We start from the raw sequence: 22,499 nt of genomic DNA, 5'->3' as shown, positions 1-22,499 counted from the left end.
TAAGCTCACTATCCTCATTTTAATCCATGTGGTGGCCAAAGAAGCATGGTGGCAAAAGAACACATTTGGCATGGTTCTGTATTTTTGGTGGGGTTTCTTTTGTTGGTTTGTTTTAAATTTTTCTATTCTCTGCAGCCCAAATGCACCGATAATGTTGGGATGGCTGTACTTGGAATCCAAGCTTTCCTTTCAAACTCAGCTGTGTCATCATCCATCATGTAACGTGCTACATATCCCTCTCCTTCCCCTTCCCCTTCCCCTTCCCCTTCCCCTTCCTCTTCTCCTTCTTCTTCTTGGTACAGTTGTCAGTTGACCACTGAATGTGAAACCGACTCTCTCTTTTGTACGCCAAGGATAAGCACTGAAAATAAGTTCCTTTCCTTGTGAAACATACACGTGTGGCATGCCCCTTTCTCTGGTCTCTCCATGGCATGTGAGCAACGGGATGGGTTTCAGAGTACCTCTGAAAAAGTCCCAAACAGCTGAGGACCATGGGTAGACACTAGATAAGCACTCAAGCTTAGTATGTGAATTATCGGGAACTCAAACCCCAGTCAAGGAAATGCTTTAGGAGAGTGAGGCAATGATGTCCTGGTGGTGATGAGGGAAGTGGGAAACGTACTCGATGCAAACTAGGCTCTATTTTGGGAAAGTACAGTGACACACTTGGGAAAGTACAGTGACACACTTAAGCGTGAATGTATTTGGGAAAGTACAGTGACACATTTGGGAAAGTACAGTGACACACTTAAGCATGAATGACTCAGAGGTGGGGAATTCCACGGAGACAGAAAGTATGTGTGGAATGTTGAAAGGTGTGAAAAGGAGAGAGCACTTGACCCCAAGCATTCTGGAAAAGGATGACGAGGGCGGCAGCTTCAAAGGGACCTGGGAGCCTCCGAGCAGGCCTTCCATTCCAACGCCCACTTGCCTCTCGGGATTCCTTCCAGGTTCTCAATTGGCAAGGAAGGGTTCTGCACCATCTGTGGCTATTTACATACATAGGGGCGTGGCATCCTCATCCATTATAAACCCTGAGCTTCTGAGAACTGAACAGTTGGCCAGCAGGTTCCGTGCCATCCCTGTGGGTCTCCCACCATGGATTCGTCCAGCTCATCCGGCACATACAGCACCTCCAGAGGTACGTTGCCCTCAGCATCTGGGCTCTGCGCTTGGATCATCCAAATACACTCATGCACCTCCCCGACCCAAGGGTTGATCACCACGAAGATTGAAGTTTCCCAATGACCACCAAATGGCATGCACTGATATGCTGGGACATGTTTCTGGAATCACTTGGGCAAAAGGATACACCTTGGTTTGGGCATTTCACGTACATATTTCTGGTTTGCTGCTTCATTTGTTTTCCTTCTAGAAATCCACATGGAAGTTGGTAGCCCTGTTGCCTGACAATGGCTTTTCTACTAAAAATCCCAGCCTGTGTTTGCAGTGAACGGAACACGAGTATTTGATAATGTTCCCAACTAAACTGACACTCTTTTCCAGTTGACAGTGTTTGGGAGTTTGAATTTGTTTCACATGTTCTATTCTTGCTGCTGTTGCGGATTTGCTCTGTTATGTTGTGTGTTCCATTTGAACTGGTTAACTTCCACGGTGTCCATGGAAATAATCCACATCCAGTATGTGTTAAGATTACGAGACAAAGAGAGATTTTCTTTGAGCACAACTGAAAGCTAGAACCTGGGTAACAGAGATTCCAGGAGCACTCGAACTGTCTTTCATTAGACTCCAAGGTAGGCACTGCAGGAGTCTCTGGAAAGCCAAAATCTGCAGTGTGACAAGTCCGTTCCTTGAGTGCTTTCCAAATATGTTCCTTGGAGCTGGCAGGAAGGAAGGGCGCTTTTAAAGGGAGTCCCCGTTGGGGATCCGAAACCCTTGCCTTGTCTTGAATCCTTCCAGAGGGAGACCTGGTGATGACCCTACGTCACCAGCTGCCAGCTGCTAGGGCAGGTAGCCCTTGCAGAAGGGTTGGCATTGACCTAGAGTTGGAGAGATTTCAGGAAACTCAAGATCTCAAGGGTGTGCAGGACGTGCCTGAAACCACACCCTCCCTGGCCATCACACCCGGCTCCCACCTTAGAATGCAGGAAACAAACATCCATCCATTCCCTTGCTACAAGAAATAGGCAACCTCAAATAGGAAAGGGGTGGGGGGTAGCCCTTCAGACTGCCCAACTGAAAGAATAGCACGCACACGGGGAGAGTCACCATGACCTCGGTGACTAAAAGGGAAACTCATCTTCTGAGGAGTACTGGGCTGTTGTGGGTGTGTGGGTGGGTTGGCGCTATCAGACAGGGCAGCACGTTGGTCATGGCTCAAAAAAATACGTTTTCTAAACAATCCTCTAGTGTGTTCTGTGTTGGGGGTTGGCTTGTGTGTTTGTCTGGCTTCATTGGGCTTTCGTCTACTTTCCTTTCCAATAGTGAAAGTGCAGATATGCTGTGCGAATGATAGTTCAGAAGCCAGGTTCCTATGGTTAGCGTAGAGTTAGAGGTAAATCTGGTAGAAGCCATCAAGATGTTCCAAGGCCTCCACACGTGGAAAATCCTTCCACCCGTTTTGGTCACGGTAGCCTGTTTTCCTAGGGCTTTCCCCTTCTCTTTGCATTGCGTCCTGTGGATCATTGGCGAATGGTGAGGTGATCCCCATAGCCTTGACCCTCAGCTTAGCTTGAGCCCCCAGGGTCCCACTCAGCGTGGCTTTCGGGGTGTACCCACGGTTTATCCAAATGCAGAGTCTTCCCCTGGCTTAGAGCTTTTTCTCATGGCACAGGAACAAGCACCATTCATTTGCACCTCCATGGATTCTCCCCTGACACATTCCCCCTCTTCTCTCCCACAGGCCGACACTCAAGACCATCGCGAAGGAGGAGGCTTGTTCTGAGTCTGAGTCAGAAGGACACCCTGCAAGCACTCTTTCAACAGAACCCCTATCCCGGGATAACGACCAGAGAATGGCTGGCACGAGAACTGGACATTCCAGAAAGCAGAATTCAGGTACAACCGAGTCTCTCGATCCATTTTCCCTCTCGGGGTCCATGTCCAGACGCAAGTTGCCCCACTCCAGTTGCACTCCTTACTCTAGGGCTTTCCTCTTCGGGGTGCTCCAGACAGCAGGAACTCGAATCTTGGCAAGAAGGTGGCTCCCTTTGGAAAACGTGGCCAGACTGAGCTGTGTGGCGAGAGGTCCATTCAAATGTGTGGTCAAGTATAAAGGGCGAGGGGCCAAGGAAACAGGAAGGCCTGGTGGTGTCAAGGAGATGTTACCTTGATGGCTGGCCTCCGAGGAACTAGCTGTGCTGAAGACTTCCCTCTCTGGGCACGTTGGAGAGGAGTCACCAAAGTTAGGAACACCGTGCCTGCGACCTTACAGAGCGTCGCCAAAGACTGATTGACTTTCCCTACGAACACTTTTTCTCAGGGTGTCCAATTTTCCACACACCACCATCAGAAATGTCTAAAGACATGCACACACACACGCACACAAGCACAGGTCCACACTGCTGTTCGGCCTCGGGGAATGAGGTAGCATGCACAATGTTTTACTGTTGAAGACAAGGACACATATTCTGAAGAAGGGGAGCGGGTACATAAGAGCCTCCTGACCTAAAAGTGATGGAGGCATGTAGTCCCTGAGTAGTAACTGTCAATGAGTAGTTCCCAGGCAGCATGAGAAGAGTGGTTTTCATGGGGGCACTTGCTAATGGATACGATTGCATGTTATGAGACAGTACTGCCTGTGGAGACATAAGAGAGGCAGGGAGACATGAATCGGGCATGGACTACGGGAAACGGGAGGCAAAGAGACCAAATGAGGGAAAGGAGATTGAGCCTGAGAGCCTGGGACAGAGACAGAGCGAGGGGAAGGCAGGCAGGCAGTCACTTGGGCAGCCGGGGGGGTCTCAACAGAGACAGACGTCAACAGGTAGATGTGGAGAATCGTAGACAGAGACCAAAAGACCCACAGAGAAAATGGTAGTTTTGATGAGAACGGCTGGGGCGGGGGAGAGAGACAGAGAGAGTTAGCTATCCATCCCATTCTGACTGTGGGAAAGCAAGCATTGTCTCCTCCTGTGTCACAAGTCATTACTCTGGACACCAGTAAGGTGACTCGAAGAGGAAGGATTATTTTCACGGACACAGATTGTGTATTCTGGAATCTGGTGCACTTCTTCAGAGGTAAAAGCCGGAGTCTACATTCTACATGCTAGTGAGACTTCAGTCCCTTTGAATCGTAAATATTTCCACTGGGGGCAGACGGGCCATACTGGGTCTCCATCAGTCGGCTTGTTGCTCGCCGACTGGCTGGCAGGCCGGCTGGCTGGTGCGTTTGTGCATTTGTTCTATGGTGCATCCCTGCAATAGACCTTGGAAGTACGTGCATAAGCATTGAAAGACAAGGCTTTCTTTCTTTGTACCCAGGTTTGGTTTCAAAACCAACGAATAAGACGCCTAAAGCAGAGCCGATTGCTGTCGGAGAATGCCTTCAAAGGAGGGCAGTCACAGCCACTGCGGCCACCACCACCTGAGGCTTTGACTCGAGGTAAGTACCCGGCATTCCATAGGCATTTCCCAAGAGCATCTCCTTGAGACAGAATCATCTATGAACGTGGATGACCATGGGAGTCCAAGAACGCTTCAGAGAGGAAACAATGATATCTTGGGATCTTGCCCCATTCCTGTTCCACCCAGGAGCATCATGCCCCTCTTGGAGGGTGGGGAGATGCATGCCCAGGAAGGCTTGGAATCTTTGGGTCCAGAACCTGCCCGGACGTGCAGAAATGCCTTCTTCCGTCACATGGGGCGTTTTCACATAGCACTGAGTTAGGTGTATCGATGTATCGATCTTGATCTATGACATACCGCTTCCTACATACCACACACTGGATCTGCTGTGAATGTGCTGAAATTGGCCTGAATATCCTCTCTTCTCTGTGTGTTCTTCTTTAGGAAGCATGGGAAGAGAGGCCAGGCGAAAGAGGACTTTCATCTCTCCTTCTCAAACAAGGGTCCTTATGCAAGCCTTTGAGAGGGATCGATTTCCATCTATTGCTGCCAGGGAAGAATTGGCTCACCAGACAGGAATTCCCGAACCTCGAATCCAGGTAAGTTCTCCACCAGTGGGTGGAGCTTGGCTTCTCCCACGAGAAAGGAGTGTTAACCCTTGCGACGGGTTGTTGCTGGATATATGTAGGCTTGGAGACGGGGGATTGGGAGGAAGTTCCCTTCGTCTTACGAATACGCTACGGGGGCTGATCTGAAGGCATCCATTTCCAGAAGAGGACAGGGCAATGGAAGTCCTGGGCAGCCAGGGAGGGGCCTGAGTTTGTAGCTGGTCAATGCCAGCTCTCCTCAAAGACAGGGGTGGGGAGGGGTGCGGAGAGTGGTGTGAGTCCTGTGTTGCCCTGACGTCCTCCCGCATTTTCAAGAGCCAAGGTGAAAGCTCTATAGGAAAAATGGCCCTTAGGTGAGGCCCAACAGTACTTGCCATGGGTCTGACAGATTGGAGGTCATGTCAGGTCAGGGCAGGGCAGGTTGGGGCGGGCTGGGGTGGGCCGGGAATGAGGCGGCGGCAAGTCGATCTGGATTGTCACGCTGCTAATGCTCCTGTCGCCCCATATGGTTCCCTAGATATGGTTCCAGAACCGAAGAGCTCGGCACCCAAAGCAGAGCGCTAGTGGGCCTGTGAATGCCTTAGCCAAAGGCCCTGATGCCACATCAGCTGTGACTGCCCTGTCGGACCAAAGCACCCTGCCCACTGTCCATAGAAGCTCTCATCGTTATCCTCCCTCTCATGCACCTGATAGCATGCAATCCTTTGCTGCGGCCACTGCTGTTTTCTCCCCCTCCTTTCTTGGGCCAGAGGCTTCCTATGGGTGCTGTGTGGGCCAGCCGTTGATGTTCATCATGCTCCAGCCCAGCCTGGCAGCCCTTCAGAGATGCCAGAACCCACAGCCTCTTCTGGCCACAGTTCTGTGGGGCGAACGGTCACATGCTCTCATCGCCAGTGGGCAGCCTGCCCAGGGGGCCATCTGGCCACCTGCACCAGCAGAGACACACTTCTGGCAGCAGCAGGCAAGCTCAGGTGAAGAGACATCTCCCCAGCTGGAGCAACAGCCCCAGCGCTCAGCCCTTACAGGCTCCTCAAGCCTCCTGGATGAACTCTTGTCAGACGTGGACATTCTGGACAAGGCAGGCCCTTTTCTGAATGTGGACACAGAGGAAGAGGAACTTGCAGCAACCCTGGAAGCCCCCCTCAGCGAGGAAGAATTCAAGGCCCTGCTTGACATACTGTCAGGCTCCCCAGTGTCACAGGTTTAGGGGCAGGAAGGAAGGCCTTCCCCCGAGTCCCTTTCAAGCCTCCTTTCCTGGGAGGCAGAGCCATGGGGGAGAGAAAGAAGAAGGAACAAGCAATGCTCATGATAGTGTCTGGCAGGGAGAACAAGGCAAGTTGACTGTCGACAGCAACTGCGTTGTGCCCAGGAGGGATGCCATGCTCCACACGGACTGTCACAAAGCTTGCGCACCAAGAGGGACACCCTCTCTGAAGCCTCAAGGAATTCAAACCTTCCAATGAGAACGAGGAGGACCCAACGCTGAACTGGATTTCCCCGTTGTATGTGACATTCCATTGATCCAATCAATAAATCTTGGCACTCAGTTCAAGTTCTTGGTTGTGCTTTTGTCGCTTTGATTTCTCCCGCGTTTCCTCAGAGAGGTGAAATCCCTCCCATGACCTGGGACAGCATGGAAGGCGGTCCAGATACCCCTGTCTAGTCCCGTAGCTTGTAGCCACAAACACACCCTAGTGGAATCACGAAAACACTCTCTCAGTGACAACATTCACTTGCTTTCTGGGTGCATGGTATGGAAGAGTTCCTCGAGGGCATCGCCTTTGCACACAAGGACAGAACTATGCAAACACTTTCATTGCCAGGGTTTATAGTAACAACTGTGCCCAATGTATTATGCACACAAATCATCACTCTCCATCTCTCTCTCTCTCTCTCTCTCTCTCTCTCTCCCTCACTTTCTCTCTCTCTTTCTCTTTCACTTTCTCTCTCCCTCTCTCTCCTTCTTTTCACTGGGCAGAAATGGAACATCATTTTCAAGAGCCACACAGGTGGCATAGGCCTTCTGGGAAAAGAATCTGGCCACGGTAGCCTCAGGACAAGTAGGATTGGAGATGTGGAAAGAGACAGCTTATGGAAGAGTTGGTGCTTTCAAGAGGGTGGGGGGAACACTGGGTCACAGTGTGCCATGAAACACTGAGATGCTTGTGGGTGCTTTCAAGAGGGTGGGGGGAACACTGGGTCACAGTGTTCCGGGAAACACTGAGATGCTTGTGGGTGGAAGGACTTGCACAGGCTCTTCCTAGAGCTAGGAACTGTGGCTTTACCATCTTGGTTGTCCAATGCTGGCCGCTCCAGAGAAACCTCAGAGCCCAGGGACAGGCAGCGGTACCTCCACAGGGAGGCCAGCGGTGCACTGTGCATAAACACACCTGCAGGCTCTCAGGATTCCATGGCTGCCATGCAGATCACAGCTTCTGCTCCCCCAAGCAAGCTTATCCCACCTGGATTGTCCAGGAGGGAGGTGATCCAGGTCTGGCAGGCAGTGCCTTCTGGGAGAAGCCAGCAAATCCCATGTTTCAGTGATTAATTTTCTCAGCCAAAACTTCCAACTACTCGGGAAAACACCCCCTGATCCAACAAGATGGTCATGCCTCCCTCTGATCTCTGGCACTGCAGGACAAGGGACTAGGACATACACCTCCTCAGGACATCCTCCTGGGCCCCCTGGGACTTGCAGACACCTACTGGTCCCGGTGACATCCGTCCAAGGGTACCACCTGACAACCGACCTTAGTGGGTACAGAAAATCAAACACACAGATCACACAAACACCCCTACGCGTGTGCGCACACACACACACACAGACACACACACACACACACACACACCAGCCACGTTTTCATGAATTGCTAGTGTAATTACTCTGATTGCCAACTGTTTCTGAATAAGCTCACTATCCTCATGTTAATCCACGTGGTGGCCAAAGAAGCATGGTGGCAAAAGAACACATTTGGCATGGTTCTGTATTTTTGGTGGGGTTTCTTTTGTTGGTTTGTTTTAAATTTTTCTATTCTCTGCAGCCCAAATGCACCGATAATGTTGGGATGGCTGTACTTGGAATCCAAGCTTTCCTTTCAAACTCAGCTGTGTCATCATCCATCATGTAACGTGCTACATATCCCTCTCCTTCCCCTTCCCCTTCCCCTTCCCCTTCCCCTTCCTCTTCTCCTTCTTCTTCTTGGTACAGTTGTCAGTTGACCACTGAATGTGAAACCGACTCTCTCTTTTGTACGCCAAGGATAAGCACTGAAAATAAGTTCCTTTCCTTGTGAAACATACACGTGTGGCATGCCCCTTTCTCTGGTCTCTCCATGACATGTGAGCAACGGGATGGGTTTCAGAGTACCTCTGAAAAAGTCCCAAACAGCTGAGGACCATGGGTAGACACTAGATAAGCACTCAAGCTTAGTATGTGAATTATCGGGAACTCAAACCCCAGTCAAGGAAATGCTTTAGGAGAGTGAGGCAATGATGTCCTGGTGGTGATGAGGGAAGTGGGAAACGTACTCGATGCAAACTAGGCTGTAGGTTCTCTCTCCATTTGGGAAAGTACAGTGACACACTTAAGCGTGAATGACTCAGAGGTGGGGAATTCCACGGAGACAGAAAGTATGTGTGGAATGTTGAAAGGTGTGAAAAGGAGAGAGCACTTGACCCCAAGCCTTCTGGAAAAGGATGACGAGGGCGGCAGCTTCAAAGGGACCTGGGAGCCTCCGAGCAGGCCTTCCATTCCAACGCCCACTTGCCTCTCGGGATTCCTTCCAGGTTCTCAATTGGCAAGGAAGGGTTCTGCACCATCTGTGGCTATTTACATACATAGGGGCGTGGCATCCTCATCCATTATAAACCCTGAGCTTCTGAGAACTGAACAGTTGGCCAGCAGTTTCCGTGCCATCCCTGTGGGTCTCCCACCATGGATTCGTCCAGCTCATCCGGCACATACAGCACCTCCAGAGGTACGTTGCCCTCAGCATCTGGGCTCTGCGCTTGGATCATCCAAATACACTCATGCACCTCCCCGACCCAAGGGTTGATCACCACGAAGATTGAAGTTTCCCAATGACCACCAAATGGCATGCACTGATATGCTGGGACATGTTTCTGGAATCACTTGGGCAAAAGGATACACCTTGGTTTGGGCATTTCACGTACATATTTCTGGTTTGCTGCTTCATTTGTTTTCCTTCTAGAAATCCACATGGAAGTTGGTAGCCCTGTTGCCTGACAATGGCTTTTCTACTAAAAATCCCAGCCTGTGTTTGCAGTGAACGGAACACGAGTATTTGATAATGTTCCCAACTAAACTGACACTCTTTTCCAGTTGACAGTGTTTGGGAGTTTGAATTTGTTTCACATGTTCTATTCTTGCTGCTGTTGCGGATTTGCTCTGTTATGTTGTGTGTTCCATTTGAACTGGTTAACTTCCACGGTGTCCATGGAAATAATCCACATCCAGTATGTGTTAAGATTACGAGACAAAGAGAGATTTTCTTTGAGCACAACTGAAAGCTAGAACCTGGGTAACAGAGATTCCAGGAGCACTCGAACTGTCTTTCATTAGACTCCAAGGTAGGCACTGCAGGAGTCTCTGGAAAGCCAAAATCTGCAGTGTGACAAGTCCGTTCCTTGAGTGCTTTCCAAATATGTTCCTTGGAGCTGGCAGGAAGGAAGGGCGCTTTTAAAGGGAGTCCCCGTTGGGGATCCGAAACCCTTGCCTTGTCTTGAATCCTTCCAGAGGGAGACCTGGTGATGACCCTACGTCACCAGCTGCCAGCTGCTAGGGCAGGTAGCCCTTGCAGAAGGGTTGGCATTGACCTAGAGTTGGAGAGATTTCAGGAAACTCAAGATCTCAAGGGTGTGCAGGACGTGCCTGAAACCACACCCTCCCTGGCCATCACACCCGGCTCCCACCTTAGAATGCAGGAAACAAACATCCATCCATTCCCTTGCTACAAGAAATAGGCAACCTCAAATAGGAAAGGGGTGGGGGGTAGCCCTTCAGACTGCCCAACTGAAAGAATAGCACGCACACGGGGAGAGTCACCATGACCTCGGTGACTAAAAGGGAAACTCATCTTCTGAGGAGTACTGGGCTGTTGTGGGTGTGTGGGTGGGTTGGCGCTATCAGACAGGGCAGCACGTTGGTCATGGCTCAAAAAAATACGTTTTCTAAACAATCCTCTAGTGTGTTCTGTGTTGGGGGTTGGCTTGTGTGTTTGTCTGGCTTCATTGGGCTTTCGTCTACTTTCCTTTCCAATAGTGAAAGTGCAGATATGCTGTGCGAATGATAGTTCAGAAGCCAGGTTCCTATGGTTAGCGTAGAGTTAGAGGTAAATCTGGTAGAAGCCATCAAGATGTTCCAAGGCCTCCACACGTGGAAAATCCTTCCACCCGTTTTGGTCACGGTAGCCTGTTTTCCTAGGGCTTTCCCCTTCTCTTTGCATTGCGTCCTGTGGATCATTGGCGAATGGTGAGGTGATCCCCATAGCCTTGACCCTCAGCTTAGCTTGAGCCCCCAGGGTCCCACTCAGCGTGGCTTTCGGGGTGTACCCACGGTTTATCCAAATGCAGAGTCTTCCCCTGGCTTAGAGCTTTTTCTCATGGCACAGGAACAAGCACCATTCATTTGCACCTCCATGGATTCTCCCCTGACACATTCCCCCTCTTCTCTCCCACAGGCCGACACTCAAGACCCTCGCGAAGGAGGAGGCTTGTTCTGAGTCTGAGTCAGAAGGACACCCTGCAAGCACTCTTTCAACAGAACCCCTATCCCGGGATAACGACCAGAGAATGGCTGGCACGAGAACTGGACATTCCAGAAAGCAGAATTCAGGTACAACCGAGTCTCTCGATCCATTTTCCCTCTCGGGGTCCATGTCCAGACGCAAGTTGCCCCACTCCAGTTGCACTCCTTACTCTAGGGCTTTCCTCTTCGGGGTGCTCCAGACAGCAGGAACTCGAATCTTGGCAAGAAGGTGGCTCCCTTTGGAAAACGTGGCCAGACTGAGCTGTGTGGCGAGAGGTCCATTCAAATGTGTGGTCAAGTATAAAGGGCGAGGGGCCAAGGAAACAGGAAGGCCTGGTGGTGTCAAGGAGATGTTACCTTGATGGCTGGCCTCCGAGGAACTAGCTGTGCTGAAGACTTCCCTCTCTGGGCACGTTGGAGAGGAGTCACCAAAGTTAGGAACACCGTGCCTGCGACCTTACAGAGCGTCGCCAAAGACTGATTGACTTTCCCTACGAACACTTTTTCTCAGGGTGTCCAATTTTCCACACACCACCATCAGAAATGTCTAAAGACATGCACACACACACGCACACAAGCACAGGTCCACACTGCTGTTCGGCCTCGGGGAATGAGGTAGCATGCACAATGTTTTACTGTTGAAGACAAGGACACATATTCTGAAGAAGGGGAGCGGGTACATAAGAGCCTCCTGACCTAAAAGTGATGGAGGCATGTAGTCCCTGAGTAGTAACTGTCAATGAGTAGTTCCCAGGCAGCATGAGAAGAGTGGTTTTCATGGGGGCACTTGCTAATGGATACGATTGCATGTTATGAGACAGTACTGCCTGTGGAGACATAAGAGAGGCAGGGAGACATGAATCGGGCATGGACTACGGGAAACGGGAGGCAAAGAGACCAAATGAGGGAAAGGAGATTGAGCCTGAGAGCCTGGGACAGAGACAGAGTGAGGGGAAGGCAGGCAGGCAGTCACTTGGGCAGCCGGGGGGGTCTCAACAGAGACAGACGTCAACAGGTAGATGTGGAGAATCGTAGACAGAGACCAAAAGACCCACAGAGAAAATGGTAGTTTTGATGAGAACGGCTGGGGCGGGGGAGAGAGACAGAGAGAGTTAGCTATCCATCCCATTCTGACTGTGGGAAAGCAAGCATTGTCTCCTCCTGTGTCACAAGTCATTACTCTGGACACCAGTAAGGTGACTCGAAGAGGAAGGATTATTTTCACGGACACAGATTGTGTATTCTGGAATCTGGTGCACTTCTTCAGAGGTAAAAGCCGGAGTCTACATTCTACATGCTAGTGAGACTTCAGTCCCTTTGAATCGTAAATATTTCCACTGGGGGCAGACGGGCCATACTGGGTCTCCATCAGTCGGCTTGTTGCTCGCCGACTGGCTGGCAGGCCGGCTGGCTGGTGCGTTTGTGCATTTGTTCTATGGTGCATCCCTGCAATAGACCTTGGAAGTACGTGCATAAGCATTGAAAGACAAGGCTTTCTTTCTTTGTACCCAGGTTTGGTTTCAAAACCAACGAAGAAGACGCCTAAAGCAGAGCCGATTGCTGTCGGAGAATGCCTTCAAAGGAGGGCAGTCACAGCCACTGCGGCCACCACCACCTGAGGCTTTGACTCGAGGTAAGTACCCGGCATTCCATAGGCATTTCCCAAGAGCATCTCCTTGAGACAGAATCATCTATGAACGTGGATGACCATGGGAGTCCAAGAACGCTTCAGAGAGGAAACAATGATATCTTGGGATCTTGCCCCATTCCTGTTCCACCCAGGAGCATCATGCCCCTCTTGGAGGGTGGGGAGATGCATGCCCAGGAAGGCTTGGAATCTTTGGGTCCAGAACCTGCCCGGACGTGCAGAAATGCCTTCTTCCGTCACATGGGGCGTTTTCACATAGCACTGAGTTAGGTGTATCGATGTATCGATCTTGATCTATGACATACCGCTTCCTACATACCACACACTGGATCTGCTGTGAATGTGCTGAAATTGGCCTGAATATCCTCTCTTCTCTGTGTGTTCTTCTTTAGGAAGCATGGGAAGAGAGGCCAGGCGAAAGAGGACTTTCATCTCTCCTTCTCAAACAAGGGTCCTTATGCAAGCCTTTGAGAGGGATCGATTTCCATCTATTGCTGCCAGGGAAGAATTGGCTCACCAGACAGGAATTCCCGAACCTCGAATCCAGGTAAGTTCTCCACCAGTGGGTGGAGCTTGGCTTCTCCCACGAGAAAGGAGTGTTAACCCTTGCGACGGGTTGTTGCTGGATATATGTAGGCTTGGAGACGGGGGATTGGGAGGAAGTTCCCTTCGTCTTACGAATACGCTACGGGGGCTGATCTGAAGGCATCCATTTCCAGAAGAGGACAGGGCAATGGAAGTCCTGGGCAGCCAGGGAGGGGCCTGAGTTTGTAGCTGGTCAATGCCAGCTCTCCTCAAAGACAGGGGTGGGGAGGGGTGCGGAGAGTGGTGTGAGTCCTGTGTTGCCCTGACGTCCTCCCGCATTTTCAAGAGCCAAGGTGAAAGCTCTATAGGAAAAATGGCCCTTAGGTGAGGCCCAACAGTACTTGCCATGGGTCTGACAGATTGGAGGTCATGTCAGGTCAGGGCAGGGCAGGTTGGGGCGGGCTGGGGTGGGCCGGGAATGAGGCGGCGGCAAGTCGATCTGGATTGTCACGCTGCTAATGCTCCTGTCGCCCCATATGGTTCCCTAGATATGGTTCCAGAACCGAAGAGCTCGGCACCCAAAGCAGAGCGCTAGTGGGCCTGTGAATGCCTTAGCCAAAGGCCCTGATGCCACATCAGCTGTGACTGCCCTGTCGGACCAAAGCACCCTGCCCACTGTCCATAGAAGCTCTCATCGTTATCCTCCCTCTCATGCACCTGATAGCATGCAATCCTTTGCTGCGGCCACTGCTGTTTTCTCCCCCTCCTTTCTTGGGCCAGAGGCTTCCTATGGGTGCTGTGTGGGCCAGCCGTTGATGTTCATCATGCTCCAGCCCAGCCTGGCAGCCCTTCAGAGATGCCAGAACCCACAGCCTCTTCTGGCCACAGTTCCGTGGGGCGAACGGTCACATGCTCTCATCGCCAGTGGGCAGCCTGCCCAGGGGGCCATCTGGCCACCTGCACCAGCAGAGACACACTTCTGGCAGCAGCAGGCAAGCTCAGGTGAAGAGACATCTCCCCAGCTGGAGCAACAGCCCCAGCGCTCAGCCCTTACAGGCTCCTCAAGCCTCCTGGATGAACTCTTGTCAGACGTGGACATTCTGGACAAGGCAGGCCCTTTTCTGAATGTGGACACAGAGGAAGAGGAACTTGCAGCAACCCTGGAAGCCCCCCTCAGCGAGGAAGAATTCAAGGCCCTGCTTGACATACTGTCAGGCTCCCCAGTGTCACAGGTTTAGGGGCAGGAAGGAAGGCCTTCCCCCGAGTCCCTTTCAAGCCTCCTTTCCTGGGAGGCAGAGCCATGGGGGAGAGAAAGAAGAAGGAACAAGCAATGCTCATGATAGTGTCTGGCAGGGAGAACAAGGCAAGTTGACTGTCGACAGCAACTGCGTTGTGCCCAGGAGGGATGCCATGCTCCACACGGACTGTCACAAAGCTTGCGCACCAAGAGGGACACCCTCTCTGAAGCCTCAAGGAATTCAAACCTTCCAATGAGAACGAGGAGGACCCAACGCTGAACTGGATTTCCCCGTTGTATGTGACATTCCATTGATCCAATCAATAAATCTTGGCACTCAGTTCAAGTTCTTGGTTGTGCTTTTGTCGCTTTGATTTCTCCCGCGTTTCCTCAGAGAGGTGAAATCCCTCCCATGACCTGGGACAGCATGGAAGGCGGTCCAGATACCCCTGTCTAGTCCCGTAGCTTGTAGCCACAAACACACCCTAGTGGAATCACGAAAACACTCTCTCAGTGACAACATTCACTTGCTTTCTGGGTGCATGGTATGGAAGAGTTCCTCGAGGGCATCGCCTTTGCACACAAGGACAGAACTATGCAAACACTTTCATTGCCAGGGTTTATAGTAACAACTGTGCCCAATGTATTATGCACACAAATCATCACTCTCCATCTCTCTCTCTCTCTCTCTCTCTCTCTCTCTCTCTCCCTCACTTTCTCTCTCTCTTTCTCTTTCACTTTCTCTCTCCCTCTCTCTCCTTCTTTTCACTGGGCAGAAATGGAACATCATTTTCAAGAGCCACACAGGTGGCATAGGCCTTCTGGGAAAAGAATCTGGCCACGGTAGCCTCAGGACAAGTAGGATTGGAGATGTGGAAAGAGACAGCTTATGGAAGAGTTGGTGCTTTCAAGAGGGTGGGGGGAACACTGGGTCACAGTGTGCCATGAAACACTGAGATGCTTGTGGGTGCTTTCAAGAGGGTGGGGGGAACACTGGGTCACAGTGTTCCGGGAAACACTGAGATGCTTGTGGGTGGAAGGACTTGCACAGGCTCTTCCTAGAGCTAGGAACTGTGGCTTTACCATCTTGGTTGTCCAATGCTGGCCGCTCCAGAGAAACCTCAGAGCCCAGGGACAGGCAGCGGTACCTCCACAGGGAGGCCAGCGGTGCACTGTGCATAAACACACCTGCAGGCTCTCAGGATTCCATGGCTGCCATGCAGATCACAGCTTCTGCTCCCCCAAGCAAGCTTATCCCACCTGGATTGTCCAGGAGGGAGGTGATCCAGGTCTGGCAGGCAGTGCCTTCTGGGAGAAGCCAGCAAATCCCATGTTTCAGTGATTAATTTTCTCAGCCAAAACTTCCAACTACTCGGGAAAACACCCCCTGATCCAACAAGATGGTCATGCCTCCCTCTGATCTCTGGCACTGCAGGACAAGGGACTAGGACATACACCTCCTCAGGACATCCTCCTGGGCCCCCTGGGACTTGCAGACACCTACTGGTCCCGGTGACATCCGTCCAAGGGTACCACCTGACAACCGACCTTAGTGGGTACAGAAAATCAAACACACAGATCACACAAACACCCCTACGCGTGTGCGCACACACACACACACACACACACACACACACACACACCAGCCACGTTTTCATGAATTGCTAGTGTAATTACTCTGATTGCCAACTGTTTCTGAATAAGCTCACTATCCTCATGTTAATCCACGTGGTGGCCAAAGAAGCATGGTGGCAAAAGAACACATTTGGCGTGGTTCTGTATTTTTTGGTGGGGTTTCTTTTGTTGGTTTGTTTTAAATTTTTCTATTCTCTGCAGCCCAAATGCACCGATAATGTTGGGATGGCTGTACTTGGAATCCAAGCTTTCCTTTCAAACTCAGCTGTGTCATCATCCATCATGTAACGTGCTACATATCCCTCTCCTTCCCCTTCCCCTTCCCCTTCCCCTTCCCCTTCCTCTTCTCCTTCTTCTTCTTGGTACAGTTGTCAGTTGACCACTGAATGTGAAACCGACTCTCTCTTTTGTACGCCAAGGATAAGCACTGAAAATAAGTTCCTTTCCTTGTGAAACATACACGTGTGGCATGCCCCTTTCTCTGGTCTCTCCATGACATGTGAGCAACGGGATGGGTTTCAGAGTACCTCTGAAAAAGTCCCAAACAGCTGAGGACCATGGGTAGACACTAGATAAGCACTCAAGCTTAGTATGTGAATTATCGGGAACTCAAACCCCAGTCAAGGAAATGCTTTAGGAGAGTGAGGCAATGATGTCCTGGTGGTGATGAGGGAAGTGGGAAACGTACTCGATGCAAACTAGGCTCTAGGTTCTCTCTCCATTTGGGAAAGTACAGTGACACACTTAAGCGTGAATGACTCAGAGGTGGGGAATTCCACGGAGACAGAAAGTATGTGTGGAATGTTGAAAGGTGTGAAAAGGAGAGAGCACTTGACCCCAAGCATTCTGGAAAAGGATGACGAGGGCGGCAGCTTCAAAGGGACCTGGGAGCCTCCGAGCAGGCCTTCCATTCCAACGCCCACTTGCCTGTCGGGATTCCTTCCAGGTTCTCAATTGGCAAGGAAGGGTTCTGCACCATCTGTGGCTATTTACATACATAGGGGCTTGGCATCCTCATCCATTATAAACCCTGAGCTTCTGAGAACTGAACAGTTGGCCAGCAGGTTCCGTGCCATCCCTGTGGGTCTCCCACCATGGATTCGTCCAGCTCATCCGGCACATACAGCACCTCCAGAGGTACGTTGCCCTCAGCATCTGGGCTCTGCGCTTGGATCATCCAAATACACTCATGCACCTCCCCGACCCAAGGGTTGATCACCACGAAGATTGAAGTTTCCCAATGACCACCAAATGGCATGCACTGATATGCTGGGACATGTTTCTGCAATCACTTGGGCAAAAGGATGCACCTTGGTTTGGGCATTTCACGTACATATTTCTGGTTTGCTGCTTCATTTGTTTTCCTTCTAGAAATCCACATGGAAGTTGGTAGCCCTGTTGCCTGACAATGGCTTCTCTACTAAAAATCCCAGCCTGTGTTTGCAGTGAACGGAACACGAGTATTTGATAACGTTCCCAACTAAACTGACACTCTTTTCCAGTTGACAGTGTTTGGGATTTTGAATTTGTTTCACATGTTCTATTCTTGCTGTTGTTGCGGATTTGCTCTGTTATGTTGTGTGTTCCATTTGAACTGGTTAACTTCCACGGTGTCCATGGAAATAATCCACATCCAGTATGTGTTAAGATTACGAGACAAAGAGAGATTTTCTTTGAGCACAACTGAAAGCTAGAACCTGGGAAACAGAGATTCCAGGAGCACTCGAACTGTCTTTCATTAGACTCCAAGGTAGGCACTGCAGGAGTCTCTGGAAAGCCAAAATCTTCAGTGTGACAAGTCCGTTCCTTGAGTGCTTTCCGAATATGTTCCTTGGAGCTGGCAGGAAGGAAGGCCGCTTTTAAAGGGAGTCCCCGTTGGGGATCCGAAACCCTTGCCTTGTCTTGAATCCTTCCAGAGGGAGACCTGGAGACGACCCTACGTCACCAGCTGCCAGCTGCTAGGGCAGGTAGCCCTTGCGGAAGGGTTGGCATTGACCTAGAGTTGGAGAGATTTCAGGAAACTCAAGATCTCAAGGGTGTGCCGGACATGCCTGAAACCACACCCTCCCTGGCCATCACACCTGTCTCCCACCTTAGAATGCAGGAAACAAACATCCATCCATTCCCTTGCTACAAGAAATAGGCAACCTCAAATAGGAAAGGGGTGGGGGGTAGCCCTTCAGACTGCCCAACTGAAAGAATAGCACGCACACGGGGAGAGTCACCATGACCTCGGTGACTAAAAGGGAAACTCATCTTCTGAGGAGTACTGGGCTGTTGTGGGTGTGTGGGTGGGTTGGCGCCATCAGACAGGGCAGCACGTTGGTCATGCTCAAAAAAATAGGTTTTCTAAACAATCCTCTAGTGTGTTCTGTGTTGGGGGTTGGCTTGTGTGTTTGTCTGGCTTCATTGGGCTTTCGTCTACTTTCCTTTCCAATAGTGAAAGTGCAGATATGCTGTGCAAATGATAGTTCAGAAGCCAGGTTCCTATGGTTAGCATAGAGTTAGAGGTAAATCTGGTAGAAGCCATCAAGATTTTCCAAGGCCTTCACAGGTGGAAAATCCTTCCACCCGTTTTGGTCACGGTAGCCTGTTTTCCTAGGGCTTTCCCCTTCTCTTTGCATTGCGTCCTGTGGATCATTGGCGAATGGTGAGGTGATCCCCATAGCCTTGACCCTCAGCTTAGCTTGAGCCCCCAGATTCCCACTCAGCGTGGCTTTCGGGGTGTACCCACGGTTTATCCAAATGCAGAGTCTTCCCCTGGCTTAGAGCTTTTTCTCATGGCACAGGGACCAGCACTGGGCCGGCACCATTCATTTGCACCTCCATGGATTCTCCCCTGACACATTCCCCCTCTTCTCTCCCACAGGCCGACTCTCAAGACCATCGCGAAGGAGGAGGCTTGTTCTGAGTCTGAGTCAGAAGGACACCCTGCAAGCACTCTTTCAACAGAACCCCTATCCCGGGATAACGACCAGAGAATGGCTGGCACGAGAACTGGACATTCCAGAAAGCAGAATTCAGGTACAACCGAGTCTCTCGATCCATTTTCCCTCTCGGGGTCCATGTCCAGATGCAAGTTGCCCCACTCCAGTTGCACTCCTTACTCTAGGGCTTTCTTCTTCGGGGTGCTCCAGACAGCAGGAACTCGAATCTTGGCAAGAAGGTGGCTCCCTTTGGAAAACGTGGCCAGACTGAGCTGTGTGGCGAGAGGTCCATTCAAGTGTGTGGTCAAGTATAAAGGGCGAGGGGCCAAGGAAGCAGGAAGGCCTGGTGGTGTCAAGGAGATGTTACCTTGATGGCTGGCCTCTGAGGAACTAGCTGTGCTGAAGACTTCCCTCTCTGGGCACGTTGGAGAGGAGTCACCAAAGTTAGGAACACCGTGCCTGCGACCTTACAGAGCGTCGCCAAAGACTGATTGACTTTCCCTACGAACACTTTTTCTCAGGGTGTCCAATTTTCCACACACCACCATCAGAAATGTCTAAAGACATGCACACACACACGCACACAAGCACAGGTCCACACTGCTGTTCGGCCTCGGGGAATGAGGTAGCATGCACAATGTTTCACTGTTGAAGACAAGGACACATATTCTGAAGAAGGGGAGCGGGTACATAAGAGCCTCCTGACCTAAAAGTGATGGAGGCATGTAGTCCCTGAGTAGTAACCATCAATGAGTAGTTCCCAGGCAGCATGAGAAGAGTGGTTTTCATGGGGGCACTTGCTAATGGATACGATTGCATGTTATGAGACAGTACTGCCTGTGGGGACATAAGAGAGGCAGGGAGACATGAATCGGGCATGGACTACGGGAAACGGGAGGCAAAGAGACCAAATGAGGGAAAGGAGATTGAGCCTGAGAGCCTGGGACAGAGACAGAGCGAGGGGAAGGCAGGCAGGCAGTCACTTGGGCAGCCAGGGGGGTCTCAACAGAGACAGACGTCAACAGGTAGATGTGGAGAATCGTAGACAGAGACCAAAAGACCCACAGAGAAAATGGTAGTTTTGATGAGAACGGCTGGGGCGGGGGAGAGAGACAGAGAGAGTTAGCTATCCATCCCATTCTGACTGTGGGAAAGCAAGCATTGTCTCCTCCTGTGTCACAAGTCATTACTCTGGACACCAGTAAGGTGACTCGAAGAGGAAGGATTATTTTCACGGACACAGATTGTGTATTCTGGAATCTGGTGCACTTCCTCAGAGGTAAAAGCCGGAGTCTACATTCTACATGCTAGTGAGACTTCAGTCCCTTTGAATCGTAAATATTTCCACTGGGGGCAGACGGGCCATACTGGGTCTCCATCAGTCGGCTTGTTGCTCGCCGACTGGCTGGCCGGCCGGCTGGCTGGTGCGTTTGTGCATTTGTTCTATGGTGCATCCCTGCAATAGATCTTGGAAGTACGTGCATAAGCATTGAAAGACAAGGCTTTCTTTCTTTGTACCCAGGTTTGGTTTCAAAACCAACGAAGAAGACGCCTAAAGCAGAGCCGATTGCTGTCGGAGAATGCCTTCAAAGGAGGGCAGTCACAGCCACTGCGGCCCCCACCACCTGAGGCTTTGCCTCGAGGTAAGTACCCGGCATTCCATAGGCATTTCCCAAGAGCATCTCCTTGAGACAGAATCATCTATGAACGTGGATGACCATGGGAGGCCAAGAACGCTTCAGAGAGGAAACAATGATATCTTGGGATCTTGCCCCATTCCTATTCCACCCAGGAGCATCATGCCCCTCTTGGAGGGTGGGGAGATGCATGCCCAGGAAGGCTTGGAATCTTTGGGTCCAGATCCTTACCGGATGTGCAGAAATACCTTCTTCCATCACATGGGGCGTTTTCACATAGCACTGAGTAAGGTGTATCGATGTATCGATCTTGATCTATGACATACCGCTTCCTACATACCACACACTGGATCTGCTGTGAATGTGCTGAAATTGGCCTGAATGTCCTCTCTTCTCTGTGTGTTCTTCTTTAGGAAGCATGGGAAGAGAGGCCAGGCGAAAGAGGACTTTCATCTCTCCTTCTCAAACAAGGGTCCTTATGCAAGCCTTTGAGAGGGATCGATTTCCATCTATTGCTGCCAGGGAAGAATTGGCTCACCAGACAGGAATTCCCGAACCTCGAATCCAGGTAAGTTCTCCACCAGTGGGTGGAACTTGGCTTCTCCCATGAGAAAGGAGGGTTAACCCTTGCGACGGGTTGTTGCTGGATATATGTAGGTTTGGAGATGGGGGATTGTGAGGACGTTCCCTTCGTCTTACGAATACATACAGGAGCTGATCTGAAGGCATCCATTTCCATAAGGGGACAGGGCAATGGAAGTCCTGGGCACACAGGAGGGTCCTGAGTTTGTAGCTGGTCAATGCCAGCTCTCCTCAAAGACAGGGGTGGGGAGGGGTGCAGAGAGTGGTGTGAGTCCTGTGTTGCCCTGACGTCCTCCCGCATTTTCAAGAGCCAAGGTGAAAGCTCTATAGGAAAAATGGTCCTTAGGTGAGGCCCAACAGTACTTGCCATGGGTCTGACAGATTGGAGGGCATGTCAGGGCAGGGCAGGGCATGTTGGGGCCGGCTGGGGTGGGCCGGGAATGAGGCAGCGGCAAGTCGATCTGGACTGTCACGCTGCTAATGCTCCTGTCGCCCCATATGGTTCCCTAGATATGGTTCCAGAACCGAAGAGCTCGGCACTCAAAGCAGAGCGCTAGTGGGCCTGTGACTGCCCTGTCGGACCAAAGCACCCTGCCCACTGTCCATAGAAGCTCTCATCGTTATCCTCCCTCTCATGCACCTGATAGCATGCAATCCCTTGCTGCGGCCACTGCTGTTTTCTCCCCCTCCTTTCTTGGGCCAGAGGCTTCCTATGGGTGCTGTGTGGGCCAGCCATTGATGTTCATCATGCTGCCGCCCAGCCTGGCAGCCCTTCAGAGATGCCAGAACCCACAGCCTCTTCTGGCCACAGTTCCGTGGGGCGAACGGTCACATGCTCTCATCACCAGTGGGCAGCCTGCCCAGGGGGCCATCTGGCCACCTGGACCAGCAGAGACACACTTCTGGCAGCAGCAGGCAAGCTCAGGTGAAGAGACATCTCCCCAGCTGGAGCAACAGCCCCAGCGCTCAGCCCTTACAGGCTCCTCAAGCCTCCTGGATGAACTCTTGTCAGACGTGGCCATTCTGGACAAGGCAGGTCCTTTTCTGAATACAGCCACAGAGGAAAAGGTTCTTGCGGCAACCCTGGAAGCCCCCCTCAGCGCGGAATAATTCAAGGCCCTGTTCGACATGCTGTCAGTCTCCCCAGTGCCCCAGGTTTAGGGGGAGGAAGGAAGGCCTTCCCCCGAACCACTTTCAAGCTCTCTTTCCTGGGACGCAGAGCTATGGGGGAGAGAAAGAAGGAACAGGCAATGCTCATGATATTGTCTGGCAGGAAGAACAAGGCAAGTTGACTGTCGTCAGCAACTTCGTTGTGCCCAGGAGGGATGCCATGCTCTGCACGGACTGTCACAAAGCTTGCGCACCAAGAGGGACACCCTCTCTGAAGCCTCAAGGAATTCAAACCT

General features: G+C 51.3%; 3 protein-coding genes across 3 annotated transcripts; all 3 read left to right on the top strand.

Moving 5' to 3' along the window:
• The first annotated feature begins 1,098 nt into the window (after positions 1–1,098).
• Positions 1,099–6,342, top strand: LOC138842649 (double homeobox protein 4-like protein 2). The gene is made up of 5 exons (XM_070045384.1): positions 1,099–1,141; positions 2,864–3,018; positions 4,444–4,564; positions 4,972–5,126; positions 5,653–6,342. The coding sequence occupies exons 1-5, from the start codon at positions 1,099–1,101 to the stop codon at positions 6,340–6,342; spliced, it is 1,164 nt and encodes a 387-aa protein (XP_069901485.1).
• A 2,727-nt stretch (positions 6,343–9,069) lies between these two features.
• LOC138842648 (double homeobox protein 4-like protein 2) lies at positions 9,070–14,313 on the top strand. Its single transcript, XM_070045383.1, has 5 exons — positions 9,070–9,112; positions 10,835–10,989; positions 12,415–12,535; positions 12,943–13,097; positions 13,624–14,313. Exons 1-5 carry the CDS (start codon positions 9,070–9,072, stop codon positions 14,311–14,313), a joined length of 1,164 nt encoding a protein of 387 aa, XP_069901484.1.
• Positions 14,314–17,041: 2,728 nt separating this feature from the next.
• On the top strand, positions 17,042–22,203 carry LOC138842647 (double homeobox protein 4-like protein 2). Its single transcript, XM_070045382.1, has 5 exons — positions 17,042–17,084; positions 18,817–18,971; positions 20,397–20,517; positions 20,925–21,079; positions 21,604–22,203. The coding sequence occupies exons 1-5, from the start codon at positions 17,042–17,044 to the stop codon at positions 22,201–22,203; spliced, it is 1,074 nt and encodes a 357-aa protein (XP_069901483.1).
• The last annotated feature ends 296 nt before the right edge of the window (positions 22,204–22,499 follow it).

The sequence above is a fragment of the Globicephala melas genome, chromosome 4, assembly GCF_963455315.2.
Source record: "Globicephala melas chromosome 4, mGloMel1.2, whole genome shotgun sequence".
Lineage (NCBI taxonomy): Eukaryota > Metazoa > Chordata > Mammalia > Artiodactyla > Delphinidae > Globicephala > Globicephala melas.
The sequence above is the reverse complement of the archived record's forward strand: the minus strand, read 5'-3'. Positions and strand labels throughout refer to the sequence as shown.